Source organism: Aethalodelphis obliquidens, unplaced genomic scaffold (genome assembly GCF_003676395.1).
Source record: "Aethalodelphis obliquidens isolate GAN/ISIS:26980383/991018 unplaced genomic scaffold, ASM367639v1 scaffold30, whole genome shotgun sequence".
NCBI lineage: Eukaryota > Metazoa > Chordata > Mammalia > Artiodactyla > Delphinidae > Aethalodelphis > Aethalodelphis obliquidens.
The window spans coordinates 5181937-5208748 of NW_020837974.1; the positions used below are offsets into that span (position 1 = coordinate 5181937).

At 41.7% G+C, this 26812-nt stretch overlaps 1 protein-coding gene and 1 pseudogene across 6 annotated transcripts in view; both read right to left on the minus strand.

Moving 5' to 3' along the window:
* BAIAP2L1 (BAR/IMD domain containing adaptor protein 2 like 1) overlaps window positions 1-26812 on the minus strand; it is an 86033-nt gene that overhangs the window by 44208 nt on the left and 15013 nt on the right. For all 6 annotated transcript variants that reach the window (XM_027125784.1, XM_027125783.1, XM_027125781.1 and 3 more), the window contains exons 2-3: window positions 19102-19177; window positions 14060-14146 (exon numbers count right to left, since the gene is read on the minus strand). In XM_027125784.1, the coding sequence (XP_026981585.1) occupies window positions 14060-14146; window positions 19102-19177 (163 nt within the window). The remainder of the gene's footprint in view (window positions 1-14059; window positions 14147-19101; window positions 19178-26812) is intronic.
* LOC113630830 (uncharacterized) lies at window positions 5492-5599 on the minus strand (annotated as a pseudogene).

Here is a 26812-nt window from a genome sequence, read left to right on the forward strand (position 1 = left end):
TTCTAAACTTCCTAGAGGATTCATAAGTTGTTTTAAAATATTAATATGACGTGCAAAGTTGGGCAGGATTGAGTAGAGAATAAAAGTGAGATATTAAAACATTTAATCATATACATATGAAGAGAAAAAAGAAACCTTAGTATGTCACAAGTTTCTACTGTTATAAAAATGGAAGCTGCTATCAGCTATGGCTTTGAGTTATAAATACCCGAGACATATACACATATTAGCTTCACTGCACTCAAGAGTTACAGGAATAGACTTATTCTGGACACTAAGAGTCCAGTTTTTAGTTGTAAAGAGCATGCCATTTAATTTGCCTTTTTAGTCATCTCATAATTTTTATCTTTGAACTCATGCTCCTAAAATATTAGTCAGCTTTTAATAATGCAAAACCTTTTAGTGCTAATAATATTCTTACTTCAATTTGAAATGAGACATACAAACACAGAATCTGTAGCCTATCACTCAAAGTAATAAGGCTCCAATTCTAACCTACACTCACAATCCTCTCCATGAACCCTGAATCCCAGGCAAACTGAAATATCCCCCGTCCCCTCCACCTGCTCCCTCCACCAGAAACCAACCCCTTCCTACTCAGGATTACAGCATCCCCTGACTCAGTCTGTCTCTACCTCCTCCACCTGCATGTGGGTGTGATTGCCTCCTCCCATGAAGTCCGGTAGCCTTTGTAACTTTTACTCTTGCACTGGGTCCTGTGTTAAAGCTATGTATGTATATATTTTCATAATCTCTCTTACTAAGCTGTAGATACCCTGAAGGTGGGGACCAAGCTTACTAATGCTGTAAATGACAGTCATGGTTTCAAGAAAGCCCAGAAAAACCTGATTCATAGAGTTAGAATGCAAAGAGCCCAACACCCTTATCTGATACACTCATTTAGTCCATCAACAAACATTTCTAAGCTCATCCTAGAGCTTACTTCTCACTGAAAGTTTCACTGAGCAGGGCAGTGGTGGCACATTTGTTGTAACTGCTGCCATCTCCCCCTCTGGAACCTCCCTAGAGCAGACACTGCTAAAGGACCATCAGGGCGGGGCCAACTAAAACCCTTCACAGGGGCTGGGAAATGTGTACCACTAGCCTCTTGAATCATTACAGTGTCTATTATATTGTTTTTAGTATGAATTAATTAGGATATCCCATATATTGGGGACTTCTCAGAGTGGCATACTTATTTTTGGGGGGTTTTTGGTGGTAGAATACACATAACCTAAATTGACCAATAGTGACATTTAGGACATTCACAATGTTGTACAACCATCCACACTATCCAGTTCATTTCACTACCTGAAAAGGAAACCCTGTACCCATCAAGTAGTTATTCCCCATTCTCCCCTCTCCCCAGCCCTCGGCAATCACCAATCTGCTTTTTGCCTCTTACGAATTTGCTCTAGAACTTTTGTATGAATGGAATCTTACAATACGTGGCCTTTTAATCTGGCTTCTGTCACTTGGCATGTTTTCAAGGTTCATCCATGTTGTAGCATGTGTCAGTACTCCATTCTTTATGACTGAATAACACCCTATGGTATGGATATACTATATTTTGTTTATCAATTCATCAGCTGCTGGACATTTGGGTTGTCTCCACCTTGTGCCTGCTGGGAATAATGCTAAGATTTTGTATGAGCGTATGTTTCATTTCTCTTGAGGAGACATCGAAGGAATGGAATCGCCGGGTCATAAGGTAAACTCTGTATTTTGAGGAACTGACAGACTCTTCCAATGCAGCTGCTCCATTTTACATTCCCACCAGCAATGCACAAGGGTTCCCATTTCTCTACATCTCTGCCAACACATACTATTGTCTCTTTGATTACAGCTGCTGTGGGGTGTGAAGTGGTATCTCATGTGGTTATGATGTGCAAATCCCTAATGGCTAATGGTGTTGACCATCTTTTCATGTGCTCCTTTGTCATCCTTACTTTTTTTTTTCCTTCAATTGAGGGATAGCTGATTTACACTGGCATCCTTACTTTTAATAATTTTAAGGCATCCAGACCAGGAAAGAGTACCTAAGGAAGTGCATTTACTTCCAAGTGGCTGAAGACCAAAAACATTCAGAACCCCACGTGCGCTAACAAGGAATCTACCACGTCCCCCCCGCCAAGGCTGTCACTCTCCTCCGCAGCATGCCCATGTGCTTAGGAACATGTGGCCGGCAGGGTCAAGGCAGGCCTCACCCGCACCACGATTCTAACTACACCTGTCTCCACCGTGTCCCTCTCCCTTTAACTTCGTTGTCCTCCCCCCTCAACCTACTGCAGGGGCCGTACCCTTTGCTGTGTCTGGTGCTTCTGACCAGAGCCACTCTTTCTTGCTGTGAAGTCCCTTCCCCTATTTGTGTGTTAGAACTTTGTGTTTTTGTTTGACTCCTGATTTCAAGCCCAGCATAGTGCCATGAATAGAGTAAGACACCCGTGGGCATTTGTGAGAGGATGCGGTGGCTCTCGTGACTGATGTGAATGACGAAAGAAGCGGTCACGAGGCGGAGCCCTCAGGCCCCTGCCTCGTGGAGACCTGGACAGTTGCTGCGGCCCCCTGACCGCTGTTCTTTGGCCACAGCTGAGAGCCTGAGAATAAGGAGTCCTAACCTCTCCCCATCCGGAGTTGACAGGACACATGATATCCTTTGAGGAGAAAAAGACCAATTTAAATAATTGTGAAAACTGGGTTTAAACAAGATAATTTTCCCTTCACACACTTTAAAATTCAAAGATTTAAGAGAACGGGCAAGTATCATAAAGTGCATTGAAAAATAGGTAATGACATTCAGACTGACATTCAGGATGTGCCCATCATGCCGTCAGGAAGCATTAAATGTTAAAATGACTCATCTTGATTTGACATCTTAGCTTTTATACCTGTAGTTTTTACTAATTATAATACATCATCTGCACATATGGTTACTTCAAAGCTGGAAGAAGGAATGCTTTTCTTATAATAACTTCTGTAGGGAGGTACAATTTACAACACAGAACATCCTCTCAGTTTTAGAAATTTATATATACTTATACCAATATGCCTAGATGATATATGGACTTATATGGTATGTGCTTATACAGATGTTATAAATTATACATTTATAAATTATAAGCCTATCTTTCTCTACAGTTAGATCTTTTTTTGCTCCCAACGAGGTGCCACCTGAAAACTGAAATGGCAAGTCATTTGCAAAGTTGGAATAAATGGTCATGTAATAAATGCTAATACAAAATACAAACTCTTGATTATATCTGATAAAAACACAAAATACAGAATCATACTCACATGATGAATCAGTTTCAGACTATATGATGGTCCACTATTTAACACAACCTTTTATCTGCTGAACGATAATGGACAGGACAATCTGACTGCCATAAAATAAATCACATCAGAAAAAGCCCATCTTTTCAACATGTAGAAAATTAAATCAGCGTAACAGGCCACACAGCTGGCAGACTACCTGAGCTCAAATTAACCAGCCGTTAACCAGCTGGGTGACTTTGGCAAGTTATTTAACTCTCTTTGAACCCCAGTTTCCTCATCTGTAAAATGAAAATAATAATAATAATAGTACCCACACTTCAGAGAGCTATCACGATGAGTACTGGAGTTAATATGCATACGTCAGGTACAATGCTAACCAAATAAAATAAATTCCCTACTAACTGTTTCCTATATTTGCGGAAAGGATTTTAATCTCTTTAAAGTGAGCCTCGGGCTTCCCTGGTGGCGCAGTGGTTGAGAGTCCGCCTGCCGATGCAGGGGACACGGGTTTGTGCCCCGGTCCGGGAAGATCCCGCATGCCGCGGAGCGGCTGGGCTCGTGAGCCATGGCTGCTGAGCCTGCGCGTCCGGAGCCTGTGCTCCGCAACAGCAGAGGCCACAACAGTGAGAGGCCTGCGTACGGCAAAAAAAAAAAAAAAAAAAAAGTGAGCCTCACCTGCAACTAAAAGATAAATGGTTTTGGTCAACAACAATTGCTTTGACTCAACTTAGCTCTCTCATTGACTCTGGCATGAATTCTTTTATTTTATCTAGACCTTAGGAATCTATTTATGATATTTCTCTGAATGAATAACATCTAAAAAATTTTTCACGTACTGTTTTCTGCTCTTTTTTTTTTTTTTTTTGCGGTACGCAGGCGTCTCTCTGTTGCGGCCTCTCCCGTTGCGGAGCATAGGCTCCGGACGCGCAGGCTCAGCAGCCACGGCTCACCGGCCCAGCCGCTCCGCGGCATGCGGGATCCTCCCGGACCGGGGCACGAACCCGTGTCCCCTGCATCGGCAGGTGGACTCTCAACCACTGCGCCACCAGGGAAGTCCCTTCTGCTCTTATTTTTAAGACCCAAGACTGTCAGGTTGGATTTTGAGTGTCAACAAGACAAAACTGTAATAAATACATATTGTTTAATTGCATGACCAATGAACACTCTATCAATAACAAAAGAAAACCTATGATCTTCTAGGTTCCCTGATGGTGAGGAGATAAAATCTTCTGTTTTGTGATCAATTTAAGAAACTGGCCCAAACAATTTAACAGATGATTCAAAATAATGTGGGCTTCCCTGGTGGTGCAGTGGTTAAGAATCCACCTGCCAATGCAGGGGACACGGGTTCAAGCCCTGGTCTGAGAAGATCCTACATGCCACGGAGCAGTTAAGCCCGTGTGCCACAATTACTGAGCCTGTGCTCTAGAGCCTGCATGCAACAACTACTGAGCCCGCGTGCTGCAACTACTGAAGCCCGCGCACCTAGAGCCCGTGCGCTGCAACAGGAGAAGCCACCACAATGAGAAGCCGACGCACCACAAGGAAGAGTAGCCCCTGCTCGATGCAACTAAAGAAAGCCTGGGCACCACAACGAAGACCCAATGCAGCCATACATACATGCATACATACATACATACATAAATAATGTAATAGCTGGCTGAATTGGAACATAATAACACAGTCTAAACTTATGTAATGCTGAGGTCCTTATACCTCACAGGAAATTTGTCAACTCCCTGAAGAAAGTCCCCTGTTATTCCTTGAGAAATAAGTGAGAACAAGCTTTATTTTTCTATGGTTTAAAGATGAAAAAACTGGTTCAAAGTTTCTTTTGAATATTTTGCCAAAATATTTTCCCCTGACCATTTCTGTTTTCCCTTTCCACCATTTCCATATTTCCTAAGTCTTAGAAAATAAACGTCATTTGATTTAGGGACAAAACTGGAAGCTTTAGACAAATTTCAGTTTCCTCTTTTAAATGAGCACTGTTCCTTGAGTTGAACTGTGTATCTGTGATAAGGATTTATGTGCACAGCTACAGGTACACACCCTGACGACCTGAGTCACATGAATTATTATTCATATGACTTACTATTTAACAAACACAGTGGATTAAAATATTTTACTTGCCAAATCCTGACTACAGAGCTCTGGTCTTTGGCTTTGCATTTGTCTGTTCGTTTGTTTCTCCCAACAGGGCAAGGCGGTGTCGCCCCAGAGCTGCTTACATGCTGTGGTTATTGGGATCATGCTGTTAATGTGTGTTAAACCCAAGCATTTAGTAACAGACTACAGGAATGATCCTGGAAAGTATAGTCTTAATTAAACCCAAGCACTTAGATCGCAGATGGTAAGGAGCTGCTTTTTCTTTGGAGAAAAGGATATCAAATCCCTCACACGATGGCTCCGTCCTGAGTGGCTTAAGCAACTGGATGACCCTAAAGGCCTTCTGCTGTCAAGTAAGGGCCTGCAAGGGGCCAGGTTGTAAACAGTTCAGGTCTCCTCTGTTGCAACCGCTTAGTTCTGCCAGTGTAGCTGCAGACAACACATGAACAAGTGGGCACGGCCGTGGCCCAATAAAATTTTAGTTTCAAATCAGTGCTGACCAGCCCCTTGGCTCTTGTTTGCTCAGTTAAGGTACAACTGATAAAAGGTGATGCTTTAACAGAGCGAATTTGAAGGCTACTTCAAAATATATGCTAATTCTTACTGTTATCTTCTAGTGGTTCAGCGCATTTAACATAAAAATGACTAAAATTTGGCAATTCTCTTGAATCATTAGAATTTTCCTATTACTTTCAATTATAGTTGAGAAAAAGCAATGACACATTTCCTCAATAGTCTCTATAATAGGAGAACAGACTCTAGTCATAAAGGACCTTTCGTTTTCAAGAGCAAACCATCAGGAATGACTCCTGGGAGAAGGATGTGTATCTAGCCTATTTATAGAAAATTAAAACCTGCCATTATTTAAGTTTTAGATAATTAGAAGAGCTTACAAATTTTAGACATTTAAAGATATTTTCCATAAAATCTGAGTCACTTTCCCTGCAAAACTGGCAGAATACCTTTGTTAGTATGGATATGACAGAAAATAAAGGAGCATTTTCATTTGCACATTCTAAATATTTTACAAGAATTTTATCAAATGGTAAGTCATATTCCATCAACTATTTTTATTTTCTAAGAATTAAACATATTTAAATGAGAGAAGCTCCACCATTCCTTGGCATTTCTACTTTTCATTTCTTGGTGACTTCCAATGGCAAAACTTTTACACCTCCATAGGTGACCCCAACATGGAAGAGAACAATGAGATGACAATAAAACCCATACAGAAATATTTCCACATGAATGAGAATCAAGAGGCACAATAAAGCATCAGCAGAATTAGACTGTCAAGAACTTCAAACTGGGACTTCCCTGGTGGTGCGTTGGTTAAGAATGCCTGCCAATGCAGGGGATACGGGTTCGAGCCCTGGACCTGGAAGATCCCACATGCCACGGAGCAACTAAGCCCACGTGCCACAACTACTGAGCCTGTGCTCTAGAGCCCGTGAGCCACAACTACTGAGCCCGCATGCCACTACTACTGCAGCCTGTGTGCCTAGAGCCCATCCTCTGCAACAAAGAGAAGCCACTGCAATGAGAAGCCCGCATACCACAACAAAGAGTAGCCCCCACTTGCCACAACTAGAGAAAGCCCACGCACAGCAATGAAGACCCAACGCAGCCAATAAAGAAAGAAAGAAAGAACTTCAAACTGCATTGATAATAAAAAGAATCAAAAGAGAAAAACAAAACTTTATTAAAAGTTGATTGGCAAACTCAATAATAAAAAGACAAATAACCCAAGTAAAAATGGGCAAAGGATCTGAATAGACATTTCTCCAAAGATGATATGCAATGACCAGTAAGAACATGAAGATACTCGACATCAACCACTAGGGAAATGTAAATCAAAACTCAAATGAGGTAGTACCTCACACTCACTAGGATGGCTATAATCAAAAAGACAGACCATAACAAGTGTTAGCAAGGACTTAAAGAAGTTGGAACCCTCATACACTGCTGGTGGGAATATAAAATGGTGCATTCACTTTGAAAAATACTCTGGCAGTTCCTCAAAGGGTTAAATTTATTGAGTTAACATATGAGCCAGCAATTCTACTCCTAAGTATATACCCAAGAGACAGAAAAACGTATGTACACACAAAATTTGTACATGAATGTTCATAGCAGCAGTATGTTTTAATAGCTAAAAGGTAGAAGCAACCTAAATATCTTATCAACTGATAAAACAGATAAACAAAATGTGGTATATCTATACAATAGGATATTATCCATCCATAAAAAGAAAGGAAGTACTGCTACATGTTACAATGTGAATGACCCTTGAAATCATTGTGCTAAGTGAAAGAAACCAGTGACAAAAGATCACATATTGTATGATTCCATTTATGTGAAAAGTCCAGCAAAACCAACTCTATAGGAGACAAAATATATTAATGGTTAAATACGACTGGAGTTGGGGGTGAATGGGAGGTGACTGCTAATGGGTATGTGATTTCTTTCTGGAGTGAGGAAAATGTTCTAAAGTTGACTGTGGTGATAATTTAAAACTTTGTGAATATACTAAAAACCACTGAACTATACGCTTTAAACGGGGCAATTGTACTACATGTTAATCAGATCTCAATAAAGCTATTAAAATGATAAAAATTCACAGATTTCAAAAGAACTAAATAGAACTTATAGTAATGAAAAAGAATGACAAATTGAAATCTCAACAGAATAAAAAAAGAAAATAAAAAAATTTAAAACGCCATTTACAATAGGACAAAAATGTCATAAGTATCTAAAAATGCATGTATAAAAATGTGCAAGACTTCTACAATGAAAATTACAAAATGGTGCTAACAGAAATTAAAGAAGTCTCAAGTAATTAAAAGGATATACCATCTTCATGGATTAGAAGATTGAGTCAGTTCTCTCTAAATTCATCTATAGATTCAATCTATAGTCAAAAATCCGATATTTTTTTTTTAGTGAGACTGACAAGCTGATTCTAAAGAACGTGTACATGCAGAAGTCCTATAATAGCTAAGACAATCTCGAATAAGGTCTACTTACTTTACTTGATATCTCCTACTAGATATCAAGATTTATCATAAAGTTACAGTAATTAAGACAGTGTGGTGTTGCTGCAAGGACTGCAGATAGAGCACACAGACAGCAAAGTGTGTAGGTGTGTTGCCTCCCTGTTTCCCAGTAACAAACCCATGTGATGTGTTACAAATATGAATAACTGAAAGAGGAAGTACAGCAAAGACATTAAAAGTGGTAACAATGACTGTAAATGGAGTTACAGAAGAAATACCTGCCTGTGGGAACGTCAACACTGCTACTGTTTGAGAAACCCTGGATGTACAGCCACAAGAATGGAGTGAAGCCCAGAATCATCAACATAATTGAGGAAAGCGGTTGTGGTGAAAAGGATGAAGGTGTTTCCGAGAAAGTGATACCAGCCCAAAAAACTTCACATTAAAGGAACTCTCAAGGCTATCTCACAACATTGAAATCACCGAGGATAAAATGCTGGAAGCTGATCCAAGCTTAAAAGGAGCATGACAATTTGCGAAAGCATATTGTATCTTAAGTTATACAAGAAGGCGACAAGAGTTGTTGAAACGACTCGAGTTTTTTACAAATAAATAAAAATGCTTTAACTATCAGTGTTTCTAATGCTTTAAAGTACTGTGTACTAAATAAATATCAGTTTTATTTTTTCCATTTCCTTACACATTTATAACTGAAAGTGAGAGAGTTTTTAATGTTTCTGGCAAACATTTTTAAAGGTCACAGGACAATCATAATTTTCCCCATTGATTATTAAGATGGCTTTGCATGGTTTTAACTTGTATGGTCATCTTTGTGGGCCTACCTGTATTTAAAATTAATGAGTTAAATGTATCATTTCAGAAATTAGAAAAAGAACAGCAGAATAATCCCAAAGATAGTACAAGGAAGAAAACAAGGGTAAGAGTAGACATTAATGAAATAGAAAATGAAGATACAATGGAAAGAACTGAAATAATTTGTTCTTGAATAATCAAGCAAAAATGTATATTCTTACAAACGTATCACCTACTTTATGGAAGAGAATAATGTCAATGAAAAAAAATTGGTACTGATTTTTGAATTCTCAAATACTTGTGAACATATGAAGCGGCAACAGAGAGGCATCTTTCTGGTCTGTGAAACTTTAGAAAACACAAGGCACATTATCTCATTTCATCTTCAAACAACCCAGAACGTGTTGCTGTCCTCTCCCTTAGTCCTGCCAACCACTCATAAGGTGACGTGTTGCCCAGGGTGGTGTAAGTTGACAGCGGCACTGTAACAACACAAGCTTTACTGAGCATCTCTCAGGTGTTGGGCAGTCTCAGGGGAAAATAAGACCTGGCCTGGCCTCCCTGTCCTGGGTCACAGGATCGTTCCCAAGCAGCACCAATGCCGCCTACCATCCTCTCGCAGAGGTCATGACCCCCACAGCCCTTGCTCTGCCTTGCTTGGCTGCAGAGCACATGGCTAAGGACACAGGACCCAATGTGGTTGCCCATGGAGGTTATCTCACCACCATGCAGAAGGCTGTGACTGCCAAGTTTACCCTATGGTCTACCAGCCTCCCCAGGGAAACGCGGGGTGAGCATCCACTCTGCAGACCTCAGAGGAAACATCTATCCACGAGGCTCCTGAGGATGAGATGAGGCAACACACGAAGGACCCGGCACACAGCACGCACTTAGTGAGACCTGAGTTTCTATGTGAAGCACAGCTGTACAAAAGTCAAGCAATACGTGTAAGAAGGCATACACATGTAAGTAAAACTTCTGTTAGTTCCATCTTCCTCAACCCTGTAACACCTGGTGTTTATGGTCAGGACCCTAGTGAAGCCACCATTTCTGAGGGGGCCAGTGAGCTCCAATCACCACACCTGCCAGCCCCTCCCCAGTCTTCGGCTGCTCTGACACCAAGGATTCCCTCTCATCTCCTTCTTGAAAAGGTCCCCGTCGTGGGCTTCCTGTTTTCTTCCTCTTCAGCAACCCGTGATTGGCTGCCTCTTTCCTTTCCCTTCGCCTCAGTGAAGTGCAGTAAGTGCAGAGGTGAAGAGCTCAGATTCTCAAGTCGGACCACCTGCTAACTGTGTGACCCAGGCACACACTTCACCTCTGGGTCTTACGTGGAAAACGGAGACAGTGGAAGCGCCTGCACCCAGATCTGTGCAGGACGGCTCTGAGGACTAAATGAGACGCTGAACTAAAGGCCCTGTCAGGCACTGGGTCCTGCGCCCGAGGAGAGCAAGCACTCAATGTTGGCTCTTAGGCACAAACTCACCGGAAGAAAAGCCTGGAAAGAAATATGGCAGTGATGAAAGAGGCTGTGAGACCGTGCAGGTACGTCAGCAGAGAGGAAGATGAGAGGAGGAAAGAAAGGAGAGAGAAGCGGAGGCAGGGAAGATGCCCCAAGAGTTTGTGATGAAAAGATACCCAAAAGCTTGAGAAGAAAAGCAAAAGGACAGAAAAACAAAAACTACCCCACATCCCTAATTCATCTTCTGTGCTTGGGAGTCCCACTTTCCAAATAGGAATAGACTGGGAAGGATGGCTGTGGTCTACTGGAGAAACAACAATCATAAATAGAGTGTGAAGTACACACACGATAGTAAAACCACACAACCCATGTGGGAGAAAAACACTATCCCAATCAGAGACACAAGCAAAACGCAGCAGCACTTTGCAGCTCACAGCACAGCTAAAGCAGTAACGCGTGTTAAGTCCTTTCCTTTCACTAAAAGGCATTGAAACAAGACCTCTGATAACCAGAGCTGGCTGACTGGTGGCACCATCGGGTGTCCTCCTAACAGCTGTGCCCTCTCCCCCTCGATGTATCCCTTGGCCAACCATGCCTGGGAACAATGCTGCTGGGTCATGGGCGTGTGATCCAAATCAGGCCAGAGAGAACAAGAGGGTGTGTGCTGGGGCTCCTGGGAAAAGGTTTCCTCCTCTGTAAAGCGTGCTCCTTCCTGCTTCTGGACATAGTGGGAAGAGGGAGGGTGTGATGCCTGAGACTAGCAATGGCAGGGCAGCCACCCTGGTACCATGAGGAGCTGGGCTTTAGGACAGAAAGAAAGAGAGAAAGAACCAAAGTCCTTAGTAATGATTAACCAAGAACCCCCTGTTCCTGGCCTTCTTATGTGGGATAATAAACATCCTTATTGTTTACACTACTGTTAGTTGGGTATTTTGTTACTCGTGGGCAAGAGCATCTTAAATGATTCACACAGTACTGGGTGAGCTGATGCCGAAAGAGGGATATCAAAATGAAAACACCCATAGCTAGAAGTCAGAAATGGTACTGCTGCAGCCCTGTGCTACTAACAGAGGCTGACCCAGAAGACAAAAAGTAAAAGGCTAATCAACACCCACACACACACACCTTTTCTTTCCTCTAAAATGAGAAGAGACTGAAATGCTTAGCTTTGCCACCCTGATTTACATTAATAATGTATTTGGCCAAGTTTTCCAAGTTGAATCCTCACTACAAATTTCTATGAATTAAGTAAATATTTTTAGCCAGAGGGTATTTTCCTCCCAAAGCAAAAATTTTAAACGGAAAATTGTATAACTATAGGATTTTTTTTTGCGGGGGTGGGGCGTGGGAAAAGAAAGGCTTTTCAGAGATAATACTCTTCAGGAATGAAAATTTTGAAATGATTCATAATCTTCACATATGTAATACCCCTTCAGTTTTTAACAAATGGAATTTGTAACATAAGTTTCATAATAAAGTATGAAGGCCAATACCAAAATGTCAGTAACTAGATCAGAAAATCTTCTTGAAAAACAAGAAAGGTACAATCAATTTTAGGTCTCTCTTTTTTCTATGAATTGTCCAGTGCTCTTCCATACAGGTATTTAAACAGATATAGGGTAGTATTTTAGTCTAAACTTTAACAACAAAATAAAAAACTAAGCAAATCAAAAGAAGTAAATGTTAGGCCTCCAAAAGCAACTCCTACTAGGATTGCACTTTATCATGGAATGGCTGCAAATGAGTAGGAAATTAACTACATGATAGAGTGAATATAAGCAAAAGGACAACTTGGAACAAAAATGGCAGCAAGTAATTTCCATTCCCTCTGAATGAAATACAAACACATGAAAGAAACTGCACCATAGCAACATATTTTCCTTATTGAAACCGAAATTTTAAGCTCGTGTTTATAACAACACGGTTGCTGTGGAAACAGCTGATTCAACATTATGAACTCACAGCTGAATCAAATAAGGTGTGGAACAGAAGTCTTATTTAAACAGTGGCAAGAATCATAAAACATTAAAAAGGCAAACTGAATGACGGTGAGTCAAAGCGCCGTATGTTTTAACATAAGGGTCATACTTTTTTTTCCCCTGATGCCTGACACAAATAGGCTGTTTCTTTTTAATTTAGTTCTATTTTTGGAACCCTATAATCACCCCAATCATCCCTCAAATGTCCTAAATTTTACTGTCTGCTTCTGTCTACATAACACAGTGTGTATTTTATTAAACTGATCCACTTTGGACAGAGTTACTATAGTTCAGACCTTGCCAGAACAACAGAATACAAGTCAGCGCTTTGAAAATTTTCTACTCGTAACTGATTCTATTCAGTATCGCAGTACTGACTTATTCATCACCCAGCATCACTTCAGGCTTAGCTTTTGCCTACAGGTTTCAAGACTATGAACTCTTCCGGTACAAAAGCTGTCAGAGAATGTTAACGAGCGCCCAGATCCACTGCAGATGCAGCAGCCCAGCCCCCAACCCCAGAACCATCATCACACCTTGAATTTGTTCCTTGGCTTTTATGGGTCAGTTAGGAGTTTTCCAAGCAATCCTGAAAACCCTCAAGACACTTAACATACGAATGGTGTGAATTATTTGAACCTTAAACATATGCGCCTTTGCCCCTCTGCTTCCCTTTCCACGTTTTAATTGGAGAGGAACACACATTTCTTTAAAACACACACTTTACCAATCCTTTCCTCTGGTTTTCTGAACCTTTCAAATTCTGACAAACATTTTAAACTCTGAAATGTTACCCTCTGTCAAGTAAAACATATTTAACAAGTTATTAAAATGATGGTTATGTGTGGGACTATTAAAAAAAAAATCCACCTTTCCCCGCTTCGGAGATGGTACAGTGAACCGGCTCTGTAAATAGAAGCCTTGGTGCTGCCGAGGGTGCGGCTGCCCTCGCCCTCCACGTGTGCACAGGGGATCGATTCATACCAGCAAAACCGGAAAAATCACAACCGAGAGCAACTGTGGAAGCAGCGACAGCCAAGAGCAGAACGTAAAGAGGCTGGACTCTCTGCAAGGTGAGTCACAGGAAACGCTCTGCCAGAGGCCGGAGGCTGCGTGCACATCCCCTTCAGTTAAAAATGTGGCTCAAGGCTCCCCCGGCTTCACGCTTCAGGGATCAGCAGGGAACTAGGGCCCAAACCTCAGAGGCAGAAGCCCAGTTCCTAGTGGCCTGCGCTTAACTAAGCCTCCACTTTGGACAGACCACGGAGGAGTCAATCACCGCAGAGGTGAACAAACCCGAGTGCTGGGCTAGCCCTCTTTTCCATTCTGGATCCGGGCCACTTTGTATGTTCTCATCAGGGCTCGCACGACAAAGGCTCCGGAACCGCGCTCAAGTTGGGTGTATATGTAACGGACGGTCAGCTCACCCAGCTCTGTCGACACAGGGGACCCGCTGGCAATCTCACCGATCTTGGCCACTCCATCGTAGTAGGCTTTTCCCGCCAGAATCATAGCTAGACAGGGAAGGTGACACACACAATCATCACTTACACATGGAAAGGAGGAAACGACACAGAGGTTTTCTTCCAAACACCCCGGAGTCCCTCGCGGCTGAGGCAAGCGTGGCTCTCAGGGGGCAGGGCTTGAGCTTGTGAGCTGTGCCAGGGGCAGAGGTCCCTCCACTGCACTCCTGCAGGCCCCCCACCCACCGGAAAGCCCTCACGGGATCCTCGCCTCCGACCAGCCCTGGGGAACCTTCAGCAGCGGCAGAGGCTGGGGGTCCGGAGAAGGTTCTGCCTGCTCCTCAGGCCAGCTCCAGAGGGGATATGTTCCTAACACAGAATTGGGGCTGGAACACATCCACTGCAGCAAGCTGGTCATTCTACAGCAATACAGGTCTGCAATACTGTTAGCTAGAGGGGCTGGTGTGGGCTTGTCTAGGCGCCTGGGCCTTCTACGGCATTTTTACTTTTTCTATTGAAAAAGATATTCTGAGACACAAGCAACTACCATACTTGTTGCCAGGAGAGAAATCTATGAAATCTGAAATACATTATCATTTCAAAAAAAAAAATGAAATTACCTGAAAAATAACTGAATGCTCTGCTTTTCTTTCTGCTCTTTTTTGGCAGAGACAGGAAAACTCTTACTGCTATACAAGCTGGATTCTAATTATCTTAAAAATCACATTTCTCCTTTCAAACTGATTCTGAAAACTACATTATAAGGTACAGAAATATGCTTCTGATTTGTTTTTCTTTTCCTTTTTTTTCCCCTTTCCTTTTTCTTTTTTGGAGGGTGCAGGGAGGTTGTAGGTGGGAGTCAGGAGCAAGACAAATCTGGGTTTGAATTCTACTGTTACTTCCAACAACATGACCTTCTTGGACAAGTTAGTTATCCTTTTTGAAACAAACGGTTTGAATCTATAAAATGCCCTAACAGTGTGAGTATTGGACAAACTAATGGAAGCTGATAATACCCACTCCTTCTGTCACTTTACACAGGCTGGGTTTCAGGAGACTGAAGGTGTACAACAAGCAAGCTTTTCAATAAGATCTAGCCTACTTAGTGTGACTTTGGAGAAAATATTTTATCTTGCTCAAAGGCCAGCTTCATACACAGACATCACTTTGCCCGGTAGCTTTGGAGACCACAGGATTTGGGAGATAAAAGAGCCCTAAGCAACCCCTCTCAGGCTCCTTTCCTCTCACTGAGAGGAAAACCTGAGGCCACACCAGTTTATAACGGGTATTGTTTTTATTTTTATTTTTTTATTTTTATTTTTTTGCAGTACGCGGACCTCTCACTGTTATGGCCTCTCCCGCTGCGGAGCACAAGCTCCGGACGCGCAGGCTCAGCGGCCACGGCTCACGGGCCCAGCCGCTCCGCGGCATGTGGGATCTTCCCGGACCGGGGCACGAACCTGCGTCCCCTGCATCGGCAGGCGGACTCCCAACCACTGCACCACCAGGGAAGCCCATGGGTATTGTTTTTAAAAGATGAATTTTAAAAGGTATTTCAAGTTTTAAAAAGGTGGGGGAGGAGGTCACAGAATGAATTAATGCCCAAGTCCCGCTGAAGATACTGCAGGCCAAAAAAAGTAGTATTTTCAAGGCAAATTAATCTATTTTTGCAAGTCTTGTAGAATTAAAAAAATTAGGAAACTTACAGCTTTTACTACATATATATACAAGTTCATGAAATCTAATGCTCTACTATACTATTGTTTCATAAGACTAAGGATAACTGTAAAGCGTAATTATAAAAAAGAGCAGTAACAAATAGCATTTATGTAAACTTTCCAAATCATTACTTAAATTAATTAATCTACCACACTACATTAAGACATAGGGTGATGATGTTATCACCCCGTTTCACGAAGTGGAGCACAGAAGAGATATTCTGGGACATGCCCAAGGTCAATGGCGAAGCAGAGGCAGTGCACACAACCCCGGCAGTTCTAAATCATGGTGCTTTTTGACTCTTTGGTCTCAGCTAGCACTGAAAAAGAGATGACTCCACCGAAAAACAAGGTTTATAGCCAGTAAACTGTCAAGTTAATATATGTAGTATTTTAGTGGGAAGATTTCAAATTGCAAGGTGCTGATAAGCTAAAAAGCAAATTAACGGGGGGGAATGGTAACACAGGGCTACACAGCACTTACATAAAATTTTTGGTTTGCATCCACACATTGAAATTTTTCCATTAACTGCCGACTTATGTTTAAAACTGTTTAACCTTCTTAGTCTAGTAAAATATCCTGCTTTTATGATAAAGCTGCATTAACTTAAAAATTATAATTTATCCAGAAAAATAAACTAATATTTTCATAATTCTGTCCCCTTTTGTGGATATATTAGAGATTTTCTACCACTTACTGTTTTAAGGAATGAAGCTTTATTAATTTTTAGTGGTTGATCAACTACTTCATCAACCTAAACTACACATTTCTACCAGAAAAACTTTCCTTAAAATATCAGTATGATTTCAATAGGTTACAGTTCTGCTCAAAAGCCTTCAATGGCCTCCCACTGGCCACAGGGTAAGCCTGTCACACTCCACAGAGTTCATCGTAGATTTTTACAGTCATGGCCTTCAATGAATCACACCTCCCGGAATTCCCAGGTGGTATAATTGTCTAGGATGCTGACAGGCTGTTTGGTCATGTGACTTGCTTTGGCCAATGGGGTACCAGCAGGCATAACTCCCACGGGGCTTGTACTCTTGGGACAGCCAGCTATGCCTGAGAGAGGAAGTGAGCTCAGCCCCAGTCCACTGCAACCGCAGAGTCCCAGGGGTACAGACAACTGCACAGCCTTTACAGGACGACTGAAAATAATGAACTATTGTTGTCTTAAGCCACCAAGCTTAGAGGCAGTTTGTTATGCGGCAATAGGTAACAGATGCTGCATCCAAATGCATTCATAGTAGGACCTTATTCCACCTTATGTTCTACTGTTCCCTCACAGCTTCTCACCCATGCTAGCGTGGACCCCTGGTATCGGCTTGGATGCTGTCTTTTCTGCCTGAAGCACTAGTAAGCAGCGTCTGCCTACTGAAACCTAATGTCTGTCAGCTGGCTCAGCTCCTACACGGCCTCTGCCTACTCCATACTCCACCGGCCTCCTCTCAAACTCCTGTGCCGCTGCTCGGCCTATGCTCTTCATCAGCTGTGCTGCTGCGCTGGGCTATAATCTAACTGTTGAATGCACATCTGGCATCCTCGACTATACTACAGATTCTTACCAACGACTTTACACATTTTATTGAAGTTTCTCAATGGCTTCAGCCAAAAACAGATGGCCTGCAGAAATCCTGGAACACATTATGAAACGCAGAATAGGCCCCAGGACGTGTTAAAGTGGTAGAGGCTGCTGGGGAGAAGCCCTGTTAGCAGGAGGCTAAGCTGTGGGCTCTTCACTGCGTCACCTTGTAAAACTCTGCCTCAGAGAGGCAGCTCGTGCTAGAAAGAAAAAAATCACTGCAGGTCAGAGTGATTTCCTTCCCGGGGATGGATAAAGCGATGACTTTGTGGTCTTGTGACTAGGTAATCATCAGGAGAGAGTCAGCTTCCAAAACAAGGCTCCAGTTCTTTGAAGGAGGGAGGGGGCACCCATAGAAGTCACTGGTACGGCTAGAGGGAGAGGGAGGGAAATCTCAGGCCTGCTGCATTTCCTGACACTGAACACGTCTGGCCAAGAGCACAGAGATCCAGAAGGAAGTCAATAAGCAGTTTACTTTTGCAGTGACTGAAACGATAGTTCGTCCGTAATCCAAAGTCCTGAGTCTTGCCAGCACCTCCCCTTTCCTGGAGCAGGCTTACTGAGGGTGTGAGGGCGCAGGTTTATTTTCAAAACATCATCAGGGAGCAGCCAAAGGTTGGGTATCGTGAAAGAGAGAAAGAAGAGGGGAAAAAAAGACACAAAGCTTGGTCTGAAGCTTTCTTCAAATCTCAAACCGCTGGAAACTAAATTTTCTACTTATGTTACGTGCTGGTCTTAGTGAACCAGGGTAGGTGGTGAAACTGGGGTCTGAATATTTTGGGGGTGACACTTGCTACATATGGAGAATTGTTCTGACCATGTTAGAATTTGGTGATTGTTAGCATCTTGAGTTTTCAAGGTGATCACTGATAAGGGACTTCCCTGACGGTCCAGTGGTTAAGACTTCACCTTCCAATGCAGGGGGTATGGGTTCGATCCCTGGTTGGGGAGCTAAGATCCCACATGCCTCGGGGCCAGAAAACCAAAACATAAAACAGATGCAATACAGTAACAAATTCAATAAAGACTTTAAAAAAATGGTCCACATCAAGGTGATCACTGATAACGTTCCCCTTTTGCGAGGGGAATGCATGTGTAGATGCACATTGGCTTCCTCAGATGAAATCTGTTCAAACCAGCAAACAACTCTGGTTCACAGAGAGACAAAAGCCAATGCCTGAGTTCATTTTAAATTAAGCACTCATTTTGAAATGAGAATCTAAGTTCAACCTTTAATTTAGATGTCTTTCCATTCAGGCTAAACATTTTATTTCTCATATTACTATCATAAGTGATACACCCAAAGACAAGAAATTCTTCTACATAAATAGAAAGGAGAATAATTCCTATGCTTCAGGATCTTAAAATTTTAAGTACACTTTTTATATATGTTATTAGTTTACAAAGAATTTGGTGTAAAAAGTAGAAAACATGTTTATGTCAATGATATAAAAGATTAAGCAGTGTCAAAAAGCAAAATCTGATATTTAAGATATGTCACTTTTGGTAGCCTATTATTCAACTTACTCATTTCAAGTATACTAATATCCTATCATTGCAAAGTTCTACAGATTAATTATAAATGGTTTCTACCAATTTAAAGATATTTTAAAAATTCAGTAGCATTTAAAAATAATTAAGTAAAATATTTAATGAATGGCTTTCATATGCATTCTATATTTATAAATTTAGAAAACAGACTTACCATTAACAGCTTTTTCGTAATTTTTTCCTAGGTTTATTAAATTTCGTAGCCCAGGATTGAACTGTTCCATAACATTCTGACAAACAAACAAAAATAAATAAATTAATAAAATAAGCGAACAGCAGACCAAGCAATCTTTAGATGGTGTCACTGCATAGCCTAGGATCCACACGTGTGCCTGATGGTACCGTCCACAAAGTCATGATTTGAAAATGGTGAAGAGCACTTCCATCCTAACTGATGGAGTAGTGAGGTGCATGTGACCCTGGCAGTTCCCTGCCTGCCCAGGAGCTGCCTAGAATTTACTGTAAATGAAGCAGGTAGCAGACATTCCATCTCTACAAAGTACACCCTGTGGGGGCCATGAGTCCAGAAGCTGATGCTCCCTTTTGGGTTTAGGTAAGTTAATGGCTGTCATGATAGTGCTAAGAAACAGGGGCGCATGATAGGAACTTAATTATATGGGCAGTGTTTTGGCTATCAGTAGAATGGGAATTTCCAAGAGATGTTGTTTTTGCTCTGCCTAATTACTGGGGAAGGGATGGGGGTGGGTGTTGCTGACGGCCCTAAGACATAGGCTAGCCTAGAACTTTCTTTCTAGGTGGTCACTGGCATTTTTTTTCCCAGCCATCAGTTCATTCATTATTCATGGAGTGTGCGGTAGGTCCTGTGCTCATGGCAGTGGAGGGGGAGACGTGGTTTCCCATTATGGACTTCATGATGCTCTATCTCTGCAGATGTCATGGTTTTCATTTTTAAAAGTGTCATTTCTATATCACTAGAAGGTCATAAACATAGAAGTGCTGTGACAAGTATAAAACAGGCAACTATTTAGAACATTGGCCTAAATTTAAAATGCTACCCTAAATCTGAAGTACAGACAAGAAATCATTCCTGTGGGTCTCTGGCTTCGTGACCCAGAACACACGGTGACAGTACATCTGTCACACCTACAAACCATAAGGTTCACAATATGAATCATTCCAGATAGACCAGCCAGATCCCTTTACCCCTCTCCCAAAATGTGTACCTTGTTTGTAGAGGACCAAGCAACAAAAAGAATAAAAAACCATACAACATCCAAAGCGGCAGATACTTGACACATTACTCTTCGGGATAAAAAGGTCCTCCATTATGAGTTAGTAGAAAAAGACTATAATAACTTTATTAGACAGTATAAAGGCTTATCGTGAAAAAGAACCCCTGCCCCAACCCTTCCCCACCCCTGGCCTTACACCCACATAACAGCTTGCTTGCAAGTGCTCTTTTGTATTTGCTGCCATAGTTTTGATGAATATTCTTGGCTTCTCAATTTTGGACAATAAGTACTGGATTTCTGCTACGGTAGACAACCCTACTTTCCCTTTCTCAGTCTCTCCTATATAATTAAATAACAGTTTCCTGGTAAATCAACAGTCAAGGTTTATTATGACTTTGTAAATACTGGTCACTACAATGCAAGGAATGTAAAAGAATTATGCTTCCTTTCTTGATATACTCTTTGTTTCTCCTGGGATTAATAATTGTCTCATTCCCACCCCTGCCTTAGATTTTTCTATGTATCTACCTTAAATGTTTCCACACGCTCCGTCGGATCTCATAGGAGCCTATCACTGTTTTTCAAATGTACAAAGCTGTCAGCTAATCTTCCATTCCATTTTTTCCCCCAGAACTTCCTCCAAGGACTCTCCGTCCTCTTACTCAGTCTGGCCTGACCGTGCCTGCCACACTGTTGCCCTTGCATGTCCCTTTCTGGTCCCCTGTGTGACAGTCTCATTAGCTGGATTCCACATCTTCCTCCTTCTTCATTTATTTTTTTTATTTTTATTTTATTTGCGGTACGCGGGCCTCTCACTGTTGTGGCCTCTCCCGTTGCGGAGCACAGGCTCTAGACTCGCAGGCTCAGCAGCCATGGCTCACGGGCCCAGCCGCTCCGCAGCACGTGGGATCCTCCCGGACCGGTGCACGAACCCGTGTCCCCTGCATCGGCAGGCGGACTCTCAACCACTGCGCCACCTGGGAAGCCCCCTCCTTCTTCATTTATTGCTATCTGCTGGAGATCATTCTCCAAGAGTGACCTAAGAAATGACGCAGGAGGTAAATTTGAGTCCCCACGTCTGAAATTATCTTTACTTTGACATTTAACTGGTATTTCGCTGGGCTGTGTATTACAGGTTGAAAGTGATTTTCCCTTAGGATTTTAAAGATATTGCTCCAGTCTTCAATATCCAGTTTTGCTATTGAGAAGTCAGCTGTCATTTGTATACGACTTTTTTTTTTTTGGTGGGGGGCAGGTGGTGGGAGGGGGCTTGTTTATCTCTGGAACCCTCCTCTTTATCCCTGTGCTCTGAAACTACCCAGTGGTCTGTCTCAGTGTGGGTACTTTTTTCATTTATTTCACTGGGCACTCAACAGACCCTACCCATAGAGAAAATTATGTCCTTCAGGTCTGAAAAGTGTTCCTGTTTTGATTCTTGCCTCTTCATTCTCTGGAACTCTGAGGAGGATTTTATATGACCTGGATTTATTCTCTAATCATCTTACCCTTTTCCTCTGATTTTCCACTTTTTGTTCTGTCTCTGACAGATATCCTCAACTGTACATTCTAACTCCTCTGATGCTTTTCAAACTTTTGATATCATATTTTTAATTTGGGCTCTTTCAGGTTTTTTTGGTTATTCATTTTTAAAAGCATCCTGTTGTTTTACGGATGCAGTATCATCTCTTATCTGAATAAACTGTAATTTGGGGGATATTTTCTGCCAGTTCCCCATACTGTCTGGTTATTTCTTCTCATTGTTTGGTATCCAACTGTCTTTTGTGTTGGAGGCTTTCCCCAAATGTCTGGTGATCCTTGACTGTCAGTTTGTATTTAGGAGTAAAGCCCTAAAATGTTGGCTGGAAGTGTGTGCGCGTGCATACAGGGTGGCTACTGACCAGTAGGCTTCATTCAGAGTGACTGGACAGCAAGTCAGCTGTAAAGAAACTGGCCAAGTGACGGTAACCAGGGGCCACTGGGTCTCTCCAGAGAAGTTTCTAATTTCCTATCACTGGGCGGGGGAAGGGGCAATCACCAGGTGGTCAGCTTTCCCAGGTCTGGAAGGGGGTTGGGAATCCCACAGGTTTCCTGTGCTGATTTTTCCTGAATTCCAGTACCTCAGCTGGTGTCTCCAAGTCAAGAGTGCCTCTGACTCAACACATCCTGAGACTGAATCTCCAGGCTGCCACGCCCAGGGAGCAGCTGTAATAGTGGTGGCTGGGGCAGGAAAGGGGACCTGGCAGTTTAACCACCTGTGTAACTCCTATTCTAGCCCTGCGTGTCCCCTCCATCTCTACCTTCTGTGGGGCCTGTTCCCCAGCCTTGGGGGTTCTCTGGGGTGAAGGGCTCAGCTCTCACTGGTACTCATCTCTGCAGTTTCTTTCAGTTCTCTTAAGGCAGTTTACCACACCTCCGTCCATTTCTAACAACCCAAATTTCTTTAGGCCTTTTGTCAACTGATATTTCCTTTTTCAGGTCTCTACACTATGGATTTACAGGCGTTTTCTTTAAGTTCCTTTGCCATCATTTTAATGTATTCTCAAAAGGAAGAGAAGAAAAAGACTTGAGGTCAATAGGCCATGCTTAACTGGAAGTCCACTCAGCTTGTTTTCCTGGAGTCAGTCAGCTGTTTGAGCCTCATTCACAACCAGCAGCCATGAAGCTCCAGAGCCAAGGCTGACCCCTCACCAGTCCCTCTGCAAGATGGTCAGCCTCAGTACCTGATCACGGGGACCTGTCGCCACAGCTGCTATTTCTATTATCTTTCCTCAAGTTCTTTGTTTTGTTTTTAAGCTTTTAATTTTGAAATAGTTTAAGAGTCACAAGAAGTTATAAAAACTGTACAAAGAGTTCCCATGTATGCTTCCTCCAATGGTAACTTATATGGCCACAGTACATCGTCAAAACCAGGAAACCAACATTGGTACAACACTATTAAACTACAGACCTTATTTGGATTTACCAGTTTTCATGTCTCTAATCTGCACGGTGTGTGCTTTGTTTCTATGACACCTTATCACACGTATAGATTTGTGTAACAGTCACCATCACCACAGTTATTATACAGAACTGTTCCATTAGCACAAAGATCTCCCTGATGCCACCCCTTTACAGCCACACCCTCCCCACCAATCCTAAGCCCTGGCAACCGCTGATCTCAGTCACAATAGTTTTGTCACTGTGAGGATGTAATATAAGTGGGTCACCGTATGTGACCTTTTAAGATTTACTTTTTCACTCAGCACAATGCCCTTAAGAACCATCCCAGTTGCTGGGCGTATCAAGTTTGTTCCCTTTCTTTGCTATCAGTGGTCCAGAGAATGAATGTATCACAGTTTATCCATTTTACTGTTGACCATTTGGGTTGTTTCCAGTTTTTGGCAATTACAAATAAACCTGATATGGACAATCATGTACAGGTTTTTGTGTGAACATGAGTGTTCATATCTCTAGAATAAACACCTGGGAGTTCAACTGCTGCGTCACATGGTAGGTGTACATTTAACTTCATAAGAAACTGTCACACTGTTTTCCAGAGTTGGCTGTACTATTTTACATTCTCATCGGCAATGTACGAGATTGCAGTAATTTTTAAAATCTAATAACTTCATTAGAAAATGGTTGCTTTCTAATAAAGAAAACTATTTTTCAAATACCTCATCTACAATCCTTAAAATAATCTTACAACACCGAGTCTAGATGGTAAGAATATAAGTTCTAATAAAAAGATAAAACTATTTTTAAAACATCATTTAAAATTCTTAAAATAATCTCACGTGGCTGAGTCTAGATGGTAATACGTATAAGGAAATCAACAGAGCAAGCTCCGTCCTCTAGCAGATAAGCAGTTACAAAGAGAAGCTAAGATCTGTGTTTTTTCTTAAGATTATTCTTTGTTCAGCGTATTCAAATAATGGGAAAGTATAATTTGATTTCTTGATATAATTCTTGAAATGTTTACATATAACTCCCATCTTAAAATTTCAAAAACAATGAAATAATGAGAACTTCCAAAGTTAATACCAAGCATAAACCACTATCCAAATGATTCAACAGGAAAAAAGTTCAACTAAGACGTGAGACTACAATCAGCTTCAGAGAAAATATAAGAATTTTTAAGCTTGTAAGTTCAACATACACTTCAATTCTTTATTTTAGGTTTAGCTACAGAAATGTTTCCCTTGGAAATTCTGGCCTCTCTGAACAGTGGAAAATCCATTTCGACACTGGCTGTTGGCCATTAATCTAGTTATTTTAGCTGAAGTACATGTTATTTTTAAACCCAGGAACAAAAAAGCAGTGCGCTGTCATATTCCACAATCCATAAAATTTTTACAGTGCATGTCCTTGTGAATTGGATGGGTCCTATATTTTGGAGGGAGGGCAGCAGCTGGGTCAAAGGTCATGCTGTGTCAAGGCCTGGCAAGACCTGAATTGTTTATAGAGCCTCAAATGTAGAGAGAATCACCAGCAGTAATGAACAAATCCATTTTAAGTTTGGCACTAGGAATAAAAGGTTTAAGATTCCAAGTACAGAAACAAAATAAATTATAAAAGGCATTATCGGGCCAAGAAGCACTATTTTGTTACCATCTATAACAAAAGCTTAGGATGTATCCCAACAGTTACTGCTTGGCAAGGAGGATAATGTGGCAAACCACTTTGAACCAGAATGAGTTTCATCTTCATTCAGGGAAGAATATGGATCATCTAGGCTAAAATAAGATGACTGGCAACATCTTGTTGTACCTGTGCTGTGTCTCATAATGAAGAGGGTTGGTCCTATCACAAGAGCTCCGCAGCACTGGAGAATCAGTGCTCAGCTATTTCCAAAACTGCTGAGGAACAGGCCACTCAGACCCTACAGGCACTTTCCACCAGATTTCTAGTTGGTCCATTTATCTCATACATTTCCTCTGCCTCCTGTACCGTTACAGATCATAATTTTAAAACGAATCATACAATCTTACGATGGTTTTTAACTTTCTCACCATTTAGATTTTTCTTTCATTACTGAAAAATTATTACCTTTACCAGTATGAAACTATAGACTATGAAGCATAAATACAATTATGACTAGCTAGCTAGTTAAACTGAGCTGATTTTAAATTCCTAAGAATTAGTTTCTCTTTCCATTTCTTTTTCCAGTTCTCTACAAGACCAAGGACAACTTATTTGATATTTCAGTGCTTAATTTTCTCAGTTGAAAAGTGTGGGTTATATTTACACTGGAATAAACTTTAAAAGTGATTTAAGAATCTCTAACACAGAGTTTTTTTATAACTTGATTCAGGTACTGTATGTCTCTGAAAATTTCGATATTTTATTCTAAATAATCTCATACAAATTAATCTAGCAATGTCACAAATGCTTAAACTAATCAAGGCACATTTTAATTTCATGTGACAAGAATACCTGTTCATAAGGGCTAACTGAGAATACTTCTAGATAGAAGTCATTTGTAAAAAATCTCACTTCCTCTTGCATGTGTTGTCGGAAGCTGCTGTTCCTAGACTAACATCATCAGTATGTAATTATGTCCCCTGCCTTTAGGGAAAGTACTGATGAGTAAATTTGGTAAAAAGGCAGATGCCTGTGGGCTAACTGATGGTCAGAAGAGCCATGTTTTTCATACCCATCTTGAATGGGGAGCAGAAGCCAAGTAAAGGAAAGTTAGACAACTAAGATGTTTTTTGTTTGAAATATTGAGGTAGAGCAAAAATACTCATATTCGAAGATATAAATACACAAAAATGCTTCCTGTCAGTCAAACGTGAACAATGTTTTGGCCCCCTAGTCTGTATGATCTATCTAGGCTACCAGCTAGCAACCTGTATTATGTATCAATTTGTATCATTTATAATTTGTAACATGCCACCCTAGTAGCAATGAACCTGAGGGGTGGGGGACTATTGCATAAAAAATACTTTGGCCTTGAGTCCTCAGGCAAATCGCATCCCTCCATGCTGAGCCTCAGTCTCCTCCTCTATATGGGAAAACCTCTAATTTCCACCTCATGAGGGGTACAAGAATTCACTGAAATAATAACTAATATTTATGGAGCACCTATTGTGTGTTCTTCAAGGCACCTGACAGTGCACTGAATCAACTGTAGTAATTAACGTTGCAAGACAGAAGATAGAAAATATTAGTCAACTCTCCAGATGGATGAGCATTCCTATTTACACAGAAGTCTCCAGGCACTACCGCTTCCTTTCTGTAACATGAAAACAAACGATCCGGGCTCTCCTGCCTCAAAGCGTCACGTCAGGATGAGAGAGACCGTGAACGCAAAAACCTCCAGAAGTCTGCAGTACAAAGGAAACTGGAGGTGTAATTATTATCTGCTTTATTCAGTTCAAAACTCTTTACTCTTTTTTTCCTTTTGAGATACATTTTGACACTCTGCAGCCTACATTTCAGGCTCTGTGCCTAGCACTTCACACGGGTTTGCTCATTAGATCCTAACAAGGCGATGGTTATCCTCCCCATTTTACAGATGAGACGTGAAGCTCTGAGATGTTAAATGTAAAAACCTCGTCGAAGGGCTTCCCTGGTGGCGCAGTGGTTGGGAGTCCGCCTGCCGATGCAGGGGACACGGGTTCGTGCCCCGGTCCGGGAGGATCCCACATGCCGCGGAGCGGCTGGGCCCATAAGCCATGGCCGCTGAGC